Source organism: Scyliorhinus canicula, chromosome 12 (assembly GCF_902713615.1).
Source record: "Scyliorhinus canicula chromosome 12, sScyCan1.1, whole genome shotgun sequence".
NCBI classification, from domain to species: Eukaryota; Metazoa; Chordata; class Chondrichthyes; order Carcharhiniformes; family Scyliorhinidae; genus Scyliorhinus; species Scyliorhinus canicula.
In genome coordinates this window covers 161,512,998-161,530,541 of record NC_052157.1, presented here as the reverse complement: position 1 = coordinate 161,530,541, position 17,544 = coordinate 161,512,998, and the positions used below count along the sequence as shown (strand labels likewise).

Here is a 17,544-nt window from a genome sequence, read left to right as displayed (position 1 = left end):
GCTTGGACTTCTTCCTGTCTGTGGTTTCAGTGACCCATGATTTTCTGCTGTAGTGTTGTAGTTCTGTCTATCTCCATGATCAGGGCAAATCAGTTTATAATATCTGTATCCCTGCATCCTGGGCTGTTGTCTTAATTTGGGGACCGTGTAGTTTCATTGTTTTGTAGCACAGATAGTTTTGTGCCCTGAATCTGGTCATGCAAAAGACAAGTGGTTGTGTTTATGTTTAATCTACCCATTCTTGGCTTGGGTTTGTTCATGTGTTTGCTGTTCAGGAAGTTACATCTACAAACTAGTCTTGTGTTTATCCTATTTCATATAGAGTAGTGATTTTTTGAGATTGGGTGGAGCATCTTGGGTAGGTCCAATCCTGTCAGAATTAATCTGACAGAATTAATCAGCTAATCCTTCCCAAATGGAGGTTACTGCCAACACACTGAAATGGATGGTCTAAAGAACCTGTTACTAAAACCAACGCTGGTTAATTTAAATTATCATAATTATAATGAGGCACTGCCACCTTAGAGATGTAATGTTCTGGAAAGCTTGGGGTGAGCACTTGTACTCCATGGTCGCTTGGGTGCCACGGGCACCCTCCATACCAACCTTTAAATCTGTGAATTAAAACCCTACATTTAGTTTTACCTCTGAGTAATCCCCGGTGTGCATGGATTACAGAAGGCTCCCTCTATAATGGATCAATTACATGTCCTAATGGTTCAACCTTTCAGCATAAATTTTCATCAATTTGACACCGTATATCTGCATCAACCATCACTAAATTGTCTGGCTGGCCTGAAATTGGGAAGAGACTTGTGCTTTGCATTTACCAGCAGTGACACTACCAATAATTAATTTCACATGCAAGACCTATTGCATTGCTTTGGATTAGTTTGAATCCCAGGTTGCAGAGATGAGAGCCGCACTAACCTAGTGTTGTCCAGAACTTTTATATCAGTTGTACAAAATCTTGTAGATTCTGATGATGGGGAGCTGGTCTGCTTTTGCATGGTTCTTGTCCATGCACTGCCTTCGCTTGCAAATGGTTTTGAACATTGGACCTAATATAGTGCAAAAGGTGATGCACTGTGCTGCTACACACACTACCTCTACTGTTAAAGCTGTGGTTCGGTTTAGTTGGTCTGATCTTTTTGGCATCTCTGACCTAATTTTGAGCTAATTTCCTTTTTTGGCTAAACGTCGGCTGAAAGTCTGCAAAAGTATTTACGTTACAGCTGTGCAGTTTAGCAGCACTGGAGTTAAACCAGGGCAAGAATCTATATATTACAGAAATCCAATTGCTTACACCTGGGATAGAAAATGATGATCACCACTTTAACCTATGCTTGTGCTGTTTTTTTTTGGTGGAACAGTGCAACATTTATCAAACTCAGGACTTGGTGGCATTGGTGCAATCTACAGAATAGTGCAGTCTTCAACTAACCTGGAGATAATGGTTAACCTAATAGTCCCTGCAACCATTGCTTTACGCAGTTGTTATGCCACCCTGGGCTAGGGTGTGGTCAACTCCAGCCCCCACCACCACCACTTTGACCTGGAGTGGCAACACAAACGAATTAATCAATAGTTCTAAGAAAAATAGCCAACGTCTTTGGCCCTTGGCTGCCCAATAATTACAGTCACTAGGTTTGTAAATGTAAAAGCCTTTGTTTCAGATGGTGGTTTCTAGCACACCTTCCTTTACAGTAAGCGTGCAGGTCAAGTTTCTGTTTGCAGCCTGTGATCTTTCCTGTAGATTCATTCATTCGGGTTCTCTTCAGCTTCAGAAATACAGCTATCCTGGAGAAAATACGGAAGCGAGAGAGAGTGAGCATGTCCTTGTGTCGTGTCTGGGGCTCAACTGCTCCCTGAGGTCTCTTGAGAATCATCCCACTGGGGTAGGATCCGGCTAGAGTGTGGCCTTGTAGCCAATTCATTCGCCACCAGCCAATCAATCAAACCAAGTCTCACCCCCAATCTTTCTCTGGTGCCTAAAAGCCTGAGGTCTCCTGTTCAAAACTAGCAGAGACGAACAGTGTTCTTTCCTGTAAGACCATAAGGCATAGGAGCAGAATTAGGCCACTCGCCATTCAATCATGGCTGATATTTTCTCATCCCCATTCTCCTGCCTTCTCCCCATAAACCCGGATCCCCTTATCTATCTCTGTCTTAAAGAATTGGCCTCCAGTCTTCTGCGGCAAAGAGTTCCACAGATTCACCACCCTCTGGCTGAAGAAATTCCTCCTCATCTCTTTTTTTGAAGGATCATCCCTTCAATCTGAGATGGTGTCCTCTGATTCTAGTTTTTCCTACAAATGGAAACATCTCTCCACGTCCACTCTATCCAGGCCACGCAGTATCCTGTAAGTTTCAATAAGATACCCCCATATCCTTCTAAACTCCCGAGTACAGACCCAGACTACTCCTCAAACGTTTTCTCTGAATTTCTCACTCCTTCCTGCTGCTTAACTTAAAGACACATGTCCATTAATCATCCATGGATCAAAAATGATAACGAAAAAAAGAAAGGGGAAATAAGGGAATAAACAGGAAGGACCCTTACATTCTTGCCGTCCGAAAATAATGAAGCATCAATCAGCGGTAGCACAGTGGTTAGCACAATTGCTTCACAGCTCCAGGGTCCCAGGTTCGATTCCCGGCTTGGGTCACTGTCTGTGCGGAGTCTGCACATTCTCCCCGTGTCTGCATGGGTTTCCTCCGGGGGCTCCGGTTTCCTACCCCCACAGTCTAAAGATGTGCAGGTTAGGTGGATTGGCTGTGCTAAATTGCCTATAGTGTCCAAAAAGGTTGGGTGGGATAGGGTGGAGGCGTGGACTTAAGTGGGGTGCTCTTTCCGGGTGCCGGTGCAGTCTCGATGGGCCGAATGGCCTCCGTCAGTACTGTATATTCTATGAAATCAGGCCACGGACATTTTGTTGAGGTACGTAAGACACAAATCACAAACACGTCCATCCCCATTGTACAAGTTCCTGCCCCAGTCTCTACATTGGTAATTAGTCAGCCCGTAAACCCGCAACAAAACATCCGCAATCACATTATCCTTTCCGGGAATATATACAATTTTAACATTGAACTGTTGTTATAATAATCGGCAACGGAATAGTCTTGAACTCCGGGTTTAAAACTTCTCTATAAACGCAAGTGGATTATGGTCTGTATAAACTAAGTTTTGTTTATTGTCATGGAGTGGCACAGTGGTTAGCATTGCTGCATCACAGTCCCAAGACTCTAGTTCAATTCCAGCATTGGGTCACTGTCTTATGTGGGGTTTGTACGTTCTCCCTGTGCCTGCGTGAGTTTCCTTTGGTGCTCCGGTTTTCTCCCACAAATGTATGGGGGTACAGACCTTCAGCACTTTGAAGTATATGTCCAACATGGGAATCTCAAATTCATGTCCCGACATGGGAATCGACAAAGCTTTGTTTATACAGACCATAATCCACTTACGTTTATAGAGAGGTTTAAAACTTGGAATGCAAGGTCATTCCGTTAGCAGTCTATTATTGCAACAGTTCAACTTTAAAATTGTACACATTCCCGGAAAGGATAATGTAATTGCGGGTGTTTTATCACTCGTTTACGGGCTGGCTGGTTACCAATGTAAAGACTGGAAATGGAACTTGCTTGATAGGGATGGATACATGCTTGTGATTTTTTTTTTTTTAATGTTTTTATTCTCCATTTTCACATTTTCCTGCAAAATTTACACCCCACCCACAGACAGTAAATGGTAACAAATACAAAATCAATCCCCTTAACAATAACAACGATCCCATCCTCCCACCACCCCAAACAACGGCCCACCTGTTAATATATGCATCCAATAAACAAACCCTCCCACGGTGGAAACAAAAAACAAAGGAGAAATAGAAAAAGGACTGCCCATGGTCACCATTAACCTATAGAGTCCACCCCCCCTTTTACACTCAATGCCATCCAACCTCTGACAGAGTACCATACATGATACCCAAGAGTTGTAAACCCCCCCCTCTCTCTCCAACAGCTCCCCTCAAACTCCTCCCCTCCACTGCCTCTTGTAAAACTCCTCCCCGCATCCCCTGTTCCTTCCCCCCCCAACTTTCCACCCCGGCTAGACCCCTTGAACCCTGTTCTGCCAGGCTCCGATGGCCATAGCCTCTCACTCCCGTTCACTGGCCGGCTTAAACCGGCCAGCGGGGAGGCCCCCACTTGGGTCCCTTTCCCCCTTGCCCGGCCCTAGGAAAGCCCAGGAATCCCCTTTTAGCACAAAAACCCACATATCCACCTACACCCCAAAGAACCCTCATTTCAAGTGCAAGTCCCATCACTTTCCTTGTCCAAATATATACAACATTGGCTCCTTTAGCCCATCCACCCGCACGCAGTGAAACAAAATAGAAGAAAATACAGTCATGAGGTCACATCGGCACATGGCCATTTCTCAGTTCTGCCACAGTCCTTCTGCCTTCGCAAACTCCTCCACTGCTTCCGCCTTTCCAAAATAAAAAGTCCGTGAGCTTGTAAGTCACCCTCAGCTTTGCTGGACATATAATGCCGCACTGCACCTTGCTAATGTGTACAGTGCCCTCTTCACCCGGCTGAAGACAGTCCGCCTCCTCGCCAGCTCCACCGTAAAGTCCTGGTGTACACGTATACCAGCTCCAGCCCACTGCACCACCCGCTTCTGCTTGGCCTAGCACAGGACCTTCTCCTTCACACTACCTACGGAAGCACAGAGTCACTACCCTGGGCGGCTCACTCACCTTTGGTACAGGCCTCCACGACCGATGAGCCCGATCCAGTTCATATTGGGAGGGATGCTCCCCCTCCCCCAGTAGTTTCACCAGCATCGCGGCGAAATACTCAGTCGGCTTCGGCCCTTCAACTCCTTCGGGCAGCCCCACAATCCTCAAATTCTGTCGCCTGGATCTGTTTTCCAGCTCTTCCATTTTTCCTCGCAGATCCTTGTTAATCTCCATCACCTTCCGCATCTCCTTCCCCATCGATGTAAGTTGATCACCGTGCTGCAATAATGTCTCCTCCACTTCCTTCAGCGCCTCCCCTTGCTCCCGCACCTCCCCCACTGCTCTCGCCACCGCCGTCCTCACCGGGGAAATCGCCTCCTCCACCAGCACACTCAAAACCTACCTCATTGTCTCCATGTATTTTGTAAACTGCCTTTCGAATTCTGCAGCCATTACCATAGTCATTTCTTCAGCAGTAAGCAATGCGGCCTCCCCTGGTGCTCCAGCCTCCATTTTCCATGGTGACCACGCGGTAAACTTTCCACTCCCCAAATGACCTTCAGCCGTTTTTTTGTTCACCCTCGACATTTTCCTTTACTGTGCCTTCTCCCTGCTTTTGTCGCCTCCGTGGACCCTGGGACTGGGCTTAAAGCCCCGAAAATGCCGTTCCCGAACGGGAGCCCTCCAATGTGCGGCTGCCTCCCGCCCGCCGTCACCGGAAGGCGTCCCATGTTTGTGATTTATACCTTCCAATGAAATGTCTGTGCCTTGATATTTCACTATTTTAGGGAAGGAAGTATGTAAGGTCCTTCCTACTTATTCCCTTATTTCCCCTTTTATTTTGTCGATATCGTTTTTGATCCATGGGTGATTAATGGACATGTGTCATTAAGTCAAGCAGCGAGAGAATGAGAAATTCAGACATTTCTGACTCTGTCTTTGCTCATTTGAACAGAGGCTTCAGACTTTTCGACACCAGAGGGAGATGGGGTCAGACTTTGTTTGATTGGCTAGTGGCCAATAAATTGGCCAAAACTCCATACTCTGCTTGGTAACAGGCGTTAATTGGATCCTATCCCAGTGGAATTGTTCTTGGAGAGAAGTTGAGTCCTAGACACAGAAAGCTTTCCCTCCCTCTCCAGAAAGGCTGAGAGTGCTGTACTTCTGAAACTGGAAACATGAATGAATCTACAGTAAAGCCTCAAACTGAAAGCAAAGTTTGAAGAGGAGTAAAGTGCTAAAAACCATCATCTGAAACACATTTCTTCCCCTTTTACTTATTTTTTTTTACCCCGTCCCCGCTGTTTGTCTTGTGTGTGTAGAGCGTGGGGGGCAAGTTAAAGCAGGGATTATGGGAATTGGATAATAATTGATCATTTGTATTTGCTACATATTTCATTACAGTTCTTGTTAATAAAAAGCAATTGTGTTTACATTTACAAACCTGGTGACTGTAATTATTAGGTAGCCAACGGCCAATGGCATGGGATATTTTTCTAAGAATTATTGGTTAATTCACTTGTGTTGTAACTGAGGGGAACATGGGGCTGGAATTGACTGCGCATCAGTCCAGTATGTTGTTACACTGGACAGAGTACGGTCTTTTCGCCAATTCATTGGCCACCAGCCAATCAAACATCTCACCCCATCTCTCTATGGTGCTATTAAAGTCTGAGGTCTGTTGAAAACTAGCAGAGGCGAGCAGAGTATTTCCCCCTGTAACTCCTGAATTCCTCACTCCTCTCTGCGACTTGACTTAAAGACACATGTCCATTAATCATCAATGGATCAAAAATGATAACAAAATAAAAGGAAGTGGAAGTAATCAACCCTTACAGTTGCCATAGAGGTGCTGGGTGATTACCTGGTCAAAATGCGTTGCTTAGTTTCAGTTTGAATTCTTGGTGTAAGTAACACTTGTCCCTCCTGCAGGAAGATTTGGCCACAGCTAGCTCTGAGTAAGCTGTTCAACATTCGCAGTCAATAAATTCTTCCCAGTGGCACAGTGGTTAGCATTGCTGCCTACGGCGCTGAGGACCCGGGTTCGAATCCTGGCCCTGGGTCACTGTCTGTGAGGAGTTTGCACGTTCTCCCCGTGTCTGTGTGGGTTTCACCCCCACAACCCACAGATGTGCAGGTTAGGTGGATTGGCCATGTTAAATTGCCCCTTAATTGGAAAAATCTAATTGGATATTCTAAATTTATTTTTTAAAAAAAAAAAATTCTTCCCAGGTAGCAATTCTAATATCTCCCCACCTCCCAGATAAACTTTCGGAATGTATCAGTTGACGAGAATTCAGCTTGTGAAGTAGACCGTGAGCAACTGCTATTCCTGTTGTCTCACCATATGCATATCATTAGCTTGAATAATTGGGACTTATTAACTTATGTAACAAACTACAGAAAATGTTTCCCAAAGGTAGTGAATGATCCTTTAGAAGATGGTCTTAACCTGCTTAGGCTTGTGCGTTTACTGTACAAACTTTGTTTTCAATTTTTGGTTTTACTGTAGATTGCAAACTCATTGTGTGTGAAACTCCACCCTGTGCTATTTTAATTGGTATTGATCCATTCCAAAGTAAGCTGGCTAATGTCCATGTTGAAGTAACTTACAGGCAGGTTAAGCTTTTGTACATTGGTAATTTGTGGCCTCGTCCTCTTATTGCATCTTTTATTTGTTTATGCTTGAAGTGTAGCATTCATCAGATGCTTCAACCATGTTGTCTATTACTGATCTGAACATGGATGCAGTCAGAAATTTAGCAGTTCCCTTTCTCCTTTATGCTTTCTTGTGTTGCTGAATACAAATTCTCCAAAACCTTGTATTAGATGCAGTTTTTAATAAATAATGCTGAAAGCATAAATTCTAACCTGTTCATTTTCAGTTCTGCCTTCATGTGCTCTTCCAACTGAGGTTCAGTGTCAAGTACTTGTTTGCATCAACACCAGTTTTTCCAAGACCCAGCCAGCCCTTTCAGTTCGTTCTTCCTCCTTTCGGGTTTTTGGGTAGGGCATTGGGTAGAGAGACCTCAATTGTCAGATTAAGTTTGCTTGTCAGCTGACTTAGAATCTGGCTCGCTTCTCAGGATTGAAGAACAGTGAGGCCATAAGTGGAACATGGATTGGGGCAAATTGCCCGTGGCTTCAGTGGCTGGAATGCAACAGCTAACCTTTAGAAAGCTGCATGTATTTGTGAAAGCTGCTGCTGAGAATGCTGTAGCTGGTGTGTTTAGATGTGCTGCAATGAGTGAATTGATTGTCTTTCCTCTTGCCTCATTCCTTTCTGTGCAGGTGAAGAACCGAGTAAAGATGTGGTGCAAGATGTTGATGACGACAATCAGTGAGAAGACATGGCGAATGAGAAGACCCTGTCTGCCCCTCTCCTGTCCCTCCCCACAGTCCTAGTCCAAGCTGAGAACCAGTAAATTTGATGTTGGTGCTGGACCTCAGAATTAGCTATGTGCCCATTTGGGTTCCGAGGATTATTATTTTTTTTTTTAATTTTTATTTTTTACTTGTTTAAAATAAAATCTAAAAGCAATGCTGGCTCTCTATGGATGTTTAACTGGGACCTGCTTTCTTGACCAGATACCATAATTCTTGGAAATCTTTTTGAATAAATGTTCAATTCTACTTAATACAGCTTTGTGAATAATTGAAGCCTCTACCTTTTTACCAATCGAGATCTGAGCAGTGAATTTGAATTGGTGGTCAATCATGAATCTCAGTGACTGACAGCCGAGCCCCGCCCCTTGGTGTGCTGTGACCCCATCCCTTTGCCCTTTAAATGTGTTGTGTTACAACGCACCAAACCATCATATCCCTCTTAGCAACTGCATGCTCTTGGTTTGCTTTTCTTTTATTCCCCAAAAATGTACTTGCATCAACCAGTGTGGCTAAACAAATGAAACTGTATTCTTTGTGAGCAGTTAAATAGCTTGCTCTTAAAAGTCTGTGAGCCTGATGTGCAGTGTTTTCCTTCAGTGCGTTACCCTGAAGATAGCAGATGACAGTTACAATCCATGGATAGTCCTTTGCTGTTTTTTTTGTCCACCCTGGCAGAGCAGGTCGTGTTTGAGCTGCTGTTAAAACCTGCATGCTTTAAAACAAGTTTTTTTTTTTTTTTTTCCTACCCACTCCTCCTCTTTCTCCCCCCTCCCCAGCCCCCCTTCCCTTCTCTTTCTCTTTGTTCAGTATGTGTAACTTGAAGCTAATTTGTACTACTGGATATATCTGACTGGAGCCACCGATACAGATCTGTATCCTTCTTACTGAAACACAGCATGGATTAATATTAAACTTAAATAAAAGAACCTAAATTAAGATCTCTCTTGCTGTTTATCCTGTCTGTGACTCTGCGTCGCCTGTTTGTTTTGCAGAAATTGAGAAGAGAGCACAGTGTATAGGCAGATTAATTGAAGGGAGGAGTATGTTGCTGTTCAATATCATCTATGTGTCGTTGGTCTTTGGGTGCCAAAGTTTGACGCAAGATTGTGGGGAGTAAGAAAGGTTAGAGAACTTTGTTGTTTCAGAAAATGTTTGTTAAACTGACTTGCAGCAAATAATCTGGAAAATAGGTACTTCCTTATATGGCAGTAGTTTTGGGTATTGGCATGATTGGAAGAATCCAGTGCAGTGTACCCTCCCCATAATACAGTCGAGCTGGGTCCAAGGCTGATACTTTGAGAGGAAATGGAAACCCCCCCCTCCGCGCGACTATTGGATCAGTGCTGCTTTCAGTTCTATCAATGTCAGCAACCTTCAATACTTTGCAGAATATAACTCTTGAACATATACAGTGGGATCAGTTCTGTTCTCGTCCTAGGCCTCTGCACATCCAAGGACTTTATAGCAGCTGATATTTGATGCCTTAGCTCAGGAAACCTATTGGCTTCAGCACTTTAGCCAGAAGCTGCTGTTCCATATCCATTGATCCCTGCTACTTGTGTGTGACGTCTGAGGTCATTATCTCTTCAGTCAGACAATTAGAGGCTTGGGCAGAGTCCTTCAAAATGACTCCTGAGTGCATTGTTTAATATGGTGTGATTGTCCCTCTTTGAATTTGTTATGGATCTAAGCTATCTGAATCAGGCACCATAAGCCTATATTGCAAAATAAATGTTGAATTATAAAGGAAGCTTGTATTTCCCCATATAATAAATCCATTGAAAGAAAAAGGTTAAATGATGACTTAAGGGACAGATGCAATGAGAGCACACCATTGAGTGCAGCACTTAGAACTGTGCTCAGATGTTGAGCAAAATGTCTTCAAAAGCAAGCGGGTCATTTGATGGTTGGAGACCTTTTGCTTGCTGTTAGTTTCTAAGAATAAGGAGGCTGTTCCTGGTGGACAGATGGGAGTGCAGTGTGAGTAAAATATAGCAAATTCAATCCACCAAGACTGTAGAGAACACACTGAAAAACACCCTGGGCCCAGCTAAAAATGTAAATGCTACTAGTTGGTCAAATGCATGCATATATTTTTGAGGATGAAGGTTACCTGGCAAGGATGTTAGTTGGATGTTTCATCTAGAGCCACTGGAGTCAAATATGTGGGAAATAATCTGAGCTACTTAAACTGAGTAATAGACAGGGGGAAAAAAAATCAAAATATTCGGCAAGTGGAAGGAGCAGCACCAGAATTAGATATTGATTTTCAGGAAGAGTTCAGTTACAGATCATTTGATTTCATCTCTCGGAAACTTTCCAAGTGCTTTATATAAGGAATTATCCAGAACTGAGGGGGGACCATAGAACATAGACCAGGGTCTAAAGACTGATATTGTTAGATAGAATTTACTTTTATCTTCTAAGATGGAAAACAGAAGTTCTCACAATTTGGGAAATATTCTGGATAATTGGTCAGCGTTAAGAATTGAGTTGTGTTTGGAAACTACAGACACAGCAAACTTAATATCAAATATGATATTTAAAGGATTCGTTTGGAAAATGACTTTGGGGGTAAAGCCGGGCTTGGAAGGGGCAGCTAACATTGATGTAGGAAAGAGGTCACATTTGAACTGCTGGTATTTGACTATATCGGTGAAGTGTAGATTGGAAAGTGCAGTTAAAATATTTAATTTTCAGAGAACTTGATGAGAGTCCATGATTTATGGCCCAGGTGATGACATAGATTGGGGACAGAAAATAAGAACCTTCTCAGGCAATGAATGAGATTGATTTCTATACCTTTGCTATTGATTAACATTTGTTTCTGTAAAGCATGCTGCTTTGCTCTGATTTCCCAAAAAACATTATAAACACTTACTTGAATCACTGTCTTTGAATGCGTCTGTTAATTTCCTTCACTTCCCTGAGGCCTGTTTGTTCCACTGTAGAATTTCACATTGCAACTTGTTCAGTCTAGTATGTCTTTGCCAGCTCTTGGCTGCCCAGTTGGTTCTGTATCCTTTTTCTCTCCTCAGTTCTTTGACTAGTATTCTCTTGACTTGAGCTCCTGTGCCGTGCACTTTGTTTTTCCACCTTGATTTCTTCTCCCTAATTCATTTTTCTGGCATCATCTGAGTATCATTGGTCGCAATTGTTTTAATTCCTTTCGGCACTGGCCGCACAAGGGTAGCCTCATGCTACATAATGCAAACAATTCCCAATCATTTTGGTTTCATGAGCAATGCCACTGGAGATCCACTGTAGTTTGTTGTATAACATTTCTGTAATTAAACAGCATATGCTCCAACTTTTGTGCACAGTACTGATGTATGTGTGGTGCTATAAATAAGCTCACAGGTACCAAACTAGTAAACAGTTAAGATTTATAAGGGAGCAGTAAAGTGCATTATATATTAAACAAACAAAATATTGGACAGTGAATGGGATCCAAGTGCTAAATTTGAGCATGCTAATCAGGCAGTTTGAGGCTGTAAGATGTGTAAGATGTTTGCAGTGCGGTAGATTACAAGCTAAGGAATTTCTGTAACCCTTGGGAATACTGTACTGAGGTAATTTGCTCTTCTAAAAAGAGAGCTTTTAATTCTACAGTTCTGAACCAACCAACTCAGTATTTCAGAGTCTTAAGCAATGCTTTTCTCTTGTAATAAGGCAACTAATGTGCATTTCCATTCTAGCTGGTACAGGCCAAAGCTTAATGTGCTCTTAAATTTGACCCCTCCTTCCTTGAAACCCCACACAAGAGGGATGTTATTGCCCTTAATGGGGTAATGGAATGGGCATGTGGTTGATTCTTTATGAAAAGGGGATGAAGTGAAAATTTACGGGCAGCACGGTAGCTGCCCTGTGACTTCACAGCGCCAGGGTCCCAGGTTCGATTCCCCGCTGGGTTACTGTCTGTGCGGAGTCTGCACGTTCTCTCCGTGTCTGCGTGGGTTTCCTCCGGGTGCTCCACGTTTCCTCCCACTGTCCAAAGAAGTGCATGTTAGGTGGATTGGACATCTAAAATTGCCCTTAGTGTCCAAAAAAGGTTAGATGGGGTTATTGAGTTACGGGCATAGGGTGGAAGTGAGGGCTTAAGTGGGTCGGTGCAGACTTGATGGGCTGAATGGCCTCCTTCTGTACTCTATGTTCTATGAGAACTGATTCAGGTGAGCTGTTCACCTCTGAAGAATTTTTATCTTCAAGATTAAAAATGAGTTGGAATTTTTTGTGGGGGGGCAAGTGGTGGTGGGATGGTATCAGCGAACAAAGAACAAAAAAGTACAGCGCAGGAACAAGCCCTTCGGCCCTCCAAGCCTGTGCCAACCATGCTGCCTGTCTAAACTGAAAACTTCTACACTTCCAGGGTCCCGTATATCTCTCTCCCCATCCTTATCATATATTTGTCAAGATGCCCCCTAAACATCACTCGTCCCTGCTTCCACCACCACTTCCAGCAGCGAGTTCCAGACACCCACTACCCTCTGTGTAAAAAAAGAAACACTTAACTTGCCTCATACCTCTCCTAAACCTTGCCCCTCACACCTTAAACCTATGCCCCCTAGTAATTGGCCCCTCTACCCTGGGAAAAAGTCTCTTACTATCCATTCTGTCTGTGCCCCTCAATTTTGTAGACCTCTCTCAGGTCGCCTCTCAACCTCCTTCGTTCCAGTGAGAACAAACCACGTTTATTCAACCGCTCCTCATAGCTAATGCCCTCCTACCAGGCAACATCCTGGTAAATCTCTTCTTCACCCTCTCTCAACCCTCCACCTATTTCTGGTAGTGTGGCGACCAGAATTGAACCAAGTATGGCCTAACTAAGGTTCTATACTGGGTGGCAAGGTGGGTTAGCACTGCAGTCACACAGCGCCGAGGTCTCGGGTTCGATCCTGGCTCTGGGTCACTGTCTGTGTGGAGTTTGCACATTCTCCCTGTGTCTGCGTGGGTTTCACCCCCACAACCCAAAGATGTGCAGGCTAGGCTGATTGGACACGCTTAATTGTCCCTTAATTGGAAAAAATGAATTGGGTATTCTAAATTTATTTTTACAAACCTACAGTTCTATACAGCTACAACTTGACTTGCCATTTTTTATACTCAATGCCCCGGCCAATGAAGGCAAGCATGCTGTATGCCTTCACTACCTTCTCCACCTGTATTGCTCCTTTCAGTGACCTGTGGACCTGTGCACCTAGATCTCTCTGACTTTCAACACTCCTGAGGGTTCTACCATTCACTGTATATTCCCTACCTGCATTAGACCTTCCAAAATGCATTACCTCACATTTGTCCGGATTAAACTAAATCTGCCATCTCTCTGCCCAAGTCTCCAAACGATCTAAATTCTGCTGTATCCTCTGACAGTCCTCATCGCTATCTGCAATGTCACCAACCTTTGTCGTCTGCAAGCGCAAAATCAGTAAGCAATATGAAGGGGTTAAAATGTGTTTCTAGAAAGGAGAGTTTTGAGGGATATGATGATTTCTCCACATTTTGGGGTTACTTCTACCCAGAAACCCGAGAAGCAGGTGATTGACACTGGCAGCCTGGATATTCTGGAGCACCCAACTGTTCAAAGTGCCTCTCGCCCTGCAAGGGTGGAGTGCCACAATACTGACTGCTTGCCTGGTGGGTGCAAGCTCAACACACACAGTTTGATAACATCCAGGATAGACCAGTTCACCATGATAGGTGCCTCTGTCAATTGTCTTTAACATCCACTTCCTTAACCACCAGCACACTGATTACATTTTATACAAGCTAAAGGATGCACTGCAGCAACTTACCATGGTTATTTCTGAAAAACGAGACATGTTGCTGAAGCTTTTTGTCTTGCACTCAGGACAAATGCAAGAATGCCAAATCTCATCACAATTTATACAACAGGAGAAAACATTCCTGGTTCATTGGCAAATCGACTGGTCAATGCACTGCCATGGTGAAAGCATGGGGCAATAGGCTCAGGATTCCAGGTATTTCAAAAAAAGGTGCAAATCTTGAACATATTCGTTTTATTTGCAGAGAGTGGATCTCTGCATATGAATGTGTGTTGCTTTTAGCAAGGGTAAATGAGCCATATTATGAGCTTGACTGGTTGTTAGTGCAACTAAAAGCACCCCGGATTGTTCAGCAAACTCGGTACAAACACAATCACATTAACGCATTTTGTTTTGAATTTTGCAAGTTCAATATGGTCTGTATTCCTCTTCCTCCCAGAGACCTCTATGCTGAGTAGAGCAGTAATGATATAGGGGCACAAGTACCAGGAGAGCAGTGGTTAGAATGGAAGCCTCACTAGCATTTGGGCAGTTTGAGGTTGAGTAATAAATACAACCTTGGTACCACCCATATCCCGAGACCAAACACAATGGCTAAGTAGTATTGTGGCATGGGCTGGGCTTTCAGAGCCCTTTCCTCAACACGTGGTTTAGATCTAATCAGGCAAACAAATGCCAACCTTATTCCGTGGGTGGTGTCTGCCTTTTTGAAACCCAGCATTTTGAGCCGAGTTAATGAAAGCAGTAATCCAAAATAATGATATAAGTTAGCAAAGCACAGTCTTTATTAATGAAAGGTGTTTAGCATATTAAGATTAGTGGCAGTATAATAAAACAAGCTTCATTGAATGAAAACTTACTGTAGATTATACTTTGAATCAACATAAGTAGGTGTTGAAATTGTGAAGGCCTTTGGGCCTAAGTGCCGAGTTAGATCTATTGCACTGGACTCAAAGTTTAGGGAGATAGGGGAAGTAGTGTGTTGCTGTTCAATCTCTAGGAAGTAGGCCGATTTGAAGCATTGGGTGAAGCATTCGGCTAGCCAGTGCAATACATTTTTGTTTCAGTGCAGTGGGTAGAGCAGATGAGGAATGTTCAAAACATCATCAGTTCCTGATAGTGAAAGCTCAGTTACTGAGTCCACCAGTCTTCTGTAGGGACCCAGAGCTGGCAGTGCCCCCATTGGGAGTCACCATATCTACAGAAGATAGATTAGTTTCTTCATCTCGTCACTTAGGTGGCAGCTTTGAAACTTCCATTTCAAGCCACTGAAATCAGCCTCCTCCACTTTGTACTTCTCCCGATGTTCATCATGCTGCCTGTCGTTTGTCCTGGGAAATGGAAGGAAACATTAAATTTGTTTTACTTTCATCAAATCTATTATAAGCCCATTTTGACCCAGGCCCCAAAATGCTATAGTAACGATCACTACTGCATTAACAGGGTGAACATGTCAGTTCATGTTTTCTGTTCTTGTCCTGGGCATGGAGGGTAGCTGGACTACCTACATTTTTCACTAACTGAGCAGCTAACTTGGTTGGTGTCCAGGGGCGTCTCAGTGTACAGTATAGTTTATGCCCAAGTGCTTGAACACTTCGCTGACCTTGGGGCAAAGTGCGTATGGTACTTGGCAGCAATGGAAATAATGGGGTTGTGTGTTTTAGTCCACACTGATTTTGGTCTCTGCGTCTTTTATCGGGCAGGGACCTTCCGGACTCCAGGAAATATTTCGCCTGCAGTCCTTCCGGGCCGTATGCGGCAGACGGGTTGCCAATCTAATCTTAAATAGCGTGGCCAATTATGGGCCAGTAAACTGGGTCCTCCAACTCGGTCTACCACCAAGTACAAACATGCCAACTAGTCCACATATGCCTTGGTAATGTGGGTGGTGCCCTCATTGGTCAAAGACACTCGGGTATGTCGCCAACAGGGCGTGTGTCTCAGTGTACAGTATAGGTGTCATGGGGCGTCTCTGTATAGGTGTCCAGGGGCGTCTCGGTGTACAGTATAGGTGTCCGGGGCGTCTCTGTATAGGTGTCCAGGGGCGTCTCGGTGTACAGTATAGGTGTCCTGGGGCGTCTCGGTGTACAGTATAGGTGTCCAGGGGTGTCTCAGTGTACAGTATAGGTGTCCAGGGGTGTCTCAGTGTGCAGTATAGGTGTCCGGGGCGACTCTGTATAGGTGTCCAGGGGTGTGTCTGTGTACAGTATAGGTGTCCAGGGGCGTCTGTGTACAGTATAGGTATCCAGGGGTGTCTCAGTGTACAGTATAGGTATCCGGGGCGTCTCTGTATAGGTGTCCAGGGGTGTCTCAGTGTACAGTATAGGTATCCAGGGGTGTCTCAGTGTACAGTATAGGTGTCCAGGGGTGTCTCAGTGTACAGTATAGGTGTCCAGGGGTGTCTCAGTGTACAGTATAGGTATCCAGGGGTGTCTCAGTGTACAGTATAGGTATCCAGGGGTGTCTGTGTACAGTATAGGTATCCAGGGGCGTCTGTGTATAGGTGTCCAGGGGTGTCTCAGTGTACAGTATAGGTATCCAGGGGTGTCTCAGTGTACAGTATAGGTGTCCAGGGGTGTCTCAGTTTACAGTATAGGTGTCCAGGGGCGTCTCAGTGTACAGTATAGGAGTCCAGGGGTGTCTCTGTGTACAGTATAGGTATCCAGGGGTGTCTCCGTATACAGTATAGGTGTCCAGGGGTGTCTCAGTGTACAGTATAGGTGTCCAGGGGTGTCTCAGTGTACAGTATAGGTGTCCAGGGGTGTCTCTGTGTACAGTATAGGTGTCCAGGGGTGTCTCAGTGTACAGTATAGGTATCCATGGGTGTCTCAGTGTACAGTATAGGTGTCCAGGGGTGTCTCAGTGTACAGTATAGGTGTCCAGGGGTGTCTCAGTGTACAGTATAGGTGTCCAGGGGTGTCTCAGTGTACAGTATAGGTGTCCAGGGGTGTCTCAGTGTACAGTATAGGTGTCCAGGGGTGTCTCAGTGTACAGTATAGGTGTCCAGGGGTGTCTCAGTGTACAGTATAGGTGTCCAGGGGTGTCTCAGTGTACAGTATAGGTGTCCAGGGGTGTCTCAGTGTACAGTATAGGTATCCAGGGGTGTCTCAGTGTACAGTATAGGTATCCAGGGGTGTCTCAGTGTACAGTATAGGTATCCAGGGGTGTCTCAGTGTACAGTATAGGTATCCAGGGGTGTCTCAGTGTACAGTATAGGTGTCCAGGGGTGTCTCAGTGTACAGTATAGGTGTCCAGGGGGGTCTCAGTGTACAGTATAGGTATCCAGGGTGTCTCAGTGTACAGTATAGGTGTCCAGGGGTGTCTCGTGTACAGTATAGGTGTCCAGGGTGTCTCGTGTACAGTATAGGTGTCCAGGGGTGTCTCAGTGTACAGTATAGGTATCCAGGGTGTCTCAGGTACAGTATAGGTGTCAGGGGTGTCTCAGTGTACAGTATAGGTGTCCAGGGGTGTCTAGTGTACAGTATAGGTTCCAGGGGTGTCTCAGTGTACAGTATAGGTGTCCAGGGGTTGTCTCAGTGTACAGTATAGTGTCCAGGGGTGGTCTCAGTGTACAGTATAGGTGTCCAGGGGGTGTCTCAGTGTACAGTATAGGTGTCCAGGGGGTGTCT

At 44.6% G+C, this 17,544-nt stretch overlaps 2 protein-coding genes across 2 annotated transcripts in view; one reads left to right on the top strand and one right to left on the bottom strand.

Annotated features, from left to right (window-relative positions):
• The window catches only part of ywhae1 (tyrosine 3-monooxygenase/tryptophan 5-monooxygenase activation protein, epsilon polypeptide 1), a 60,417-nt gene extending 48,975 nt beyond the window's left edge, over positions 1-11,442 (top strand). The window contains exon 6 of the mRNA XM_038814744.1: positions 8,037-11,442. Coding sequence (XP_038670672.1) covers positions 8,037-8,089 — 53 coding nt within the window. The 3' untranslated portion in view covers positions 8,090-11,442. The remainder of the gene's footprint in view (positions 1-8,036) is intronic.
• Positions 11,443-14,676: 3,234 nt separating this feature from the next.
• Positions 14,677-17,544, bottom strand: part of LOC119975158 — a 34,097-nt gene continuing 31,229 nt past the window's right edge. Inside the window, exon 7 of the mRNA XM_038814743.1 lies at positions 14,677-15,246. Coding sequence (XP_038670671.1) covers positions 15,114-15,246 — 133 coding nt within the window. The 3' untranslated portion in view covers positions 14,677-15,113. The remainder of the gene's footprint in view (positions 15,247-17,544) is intronic.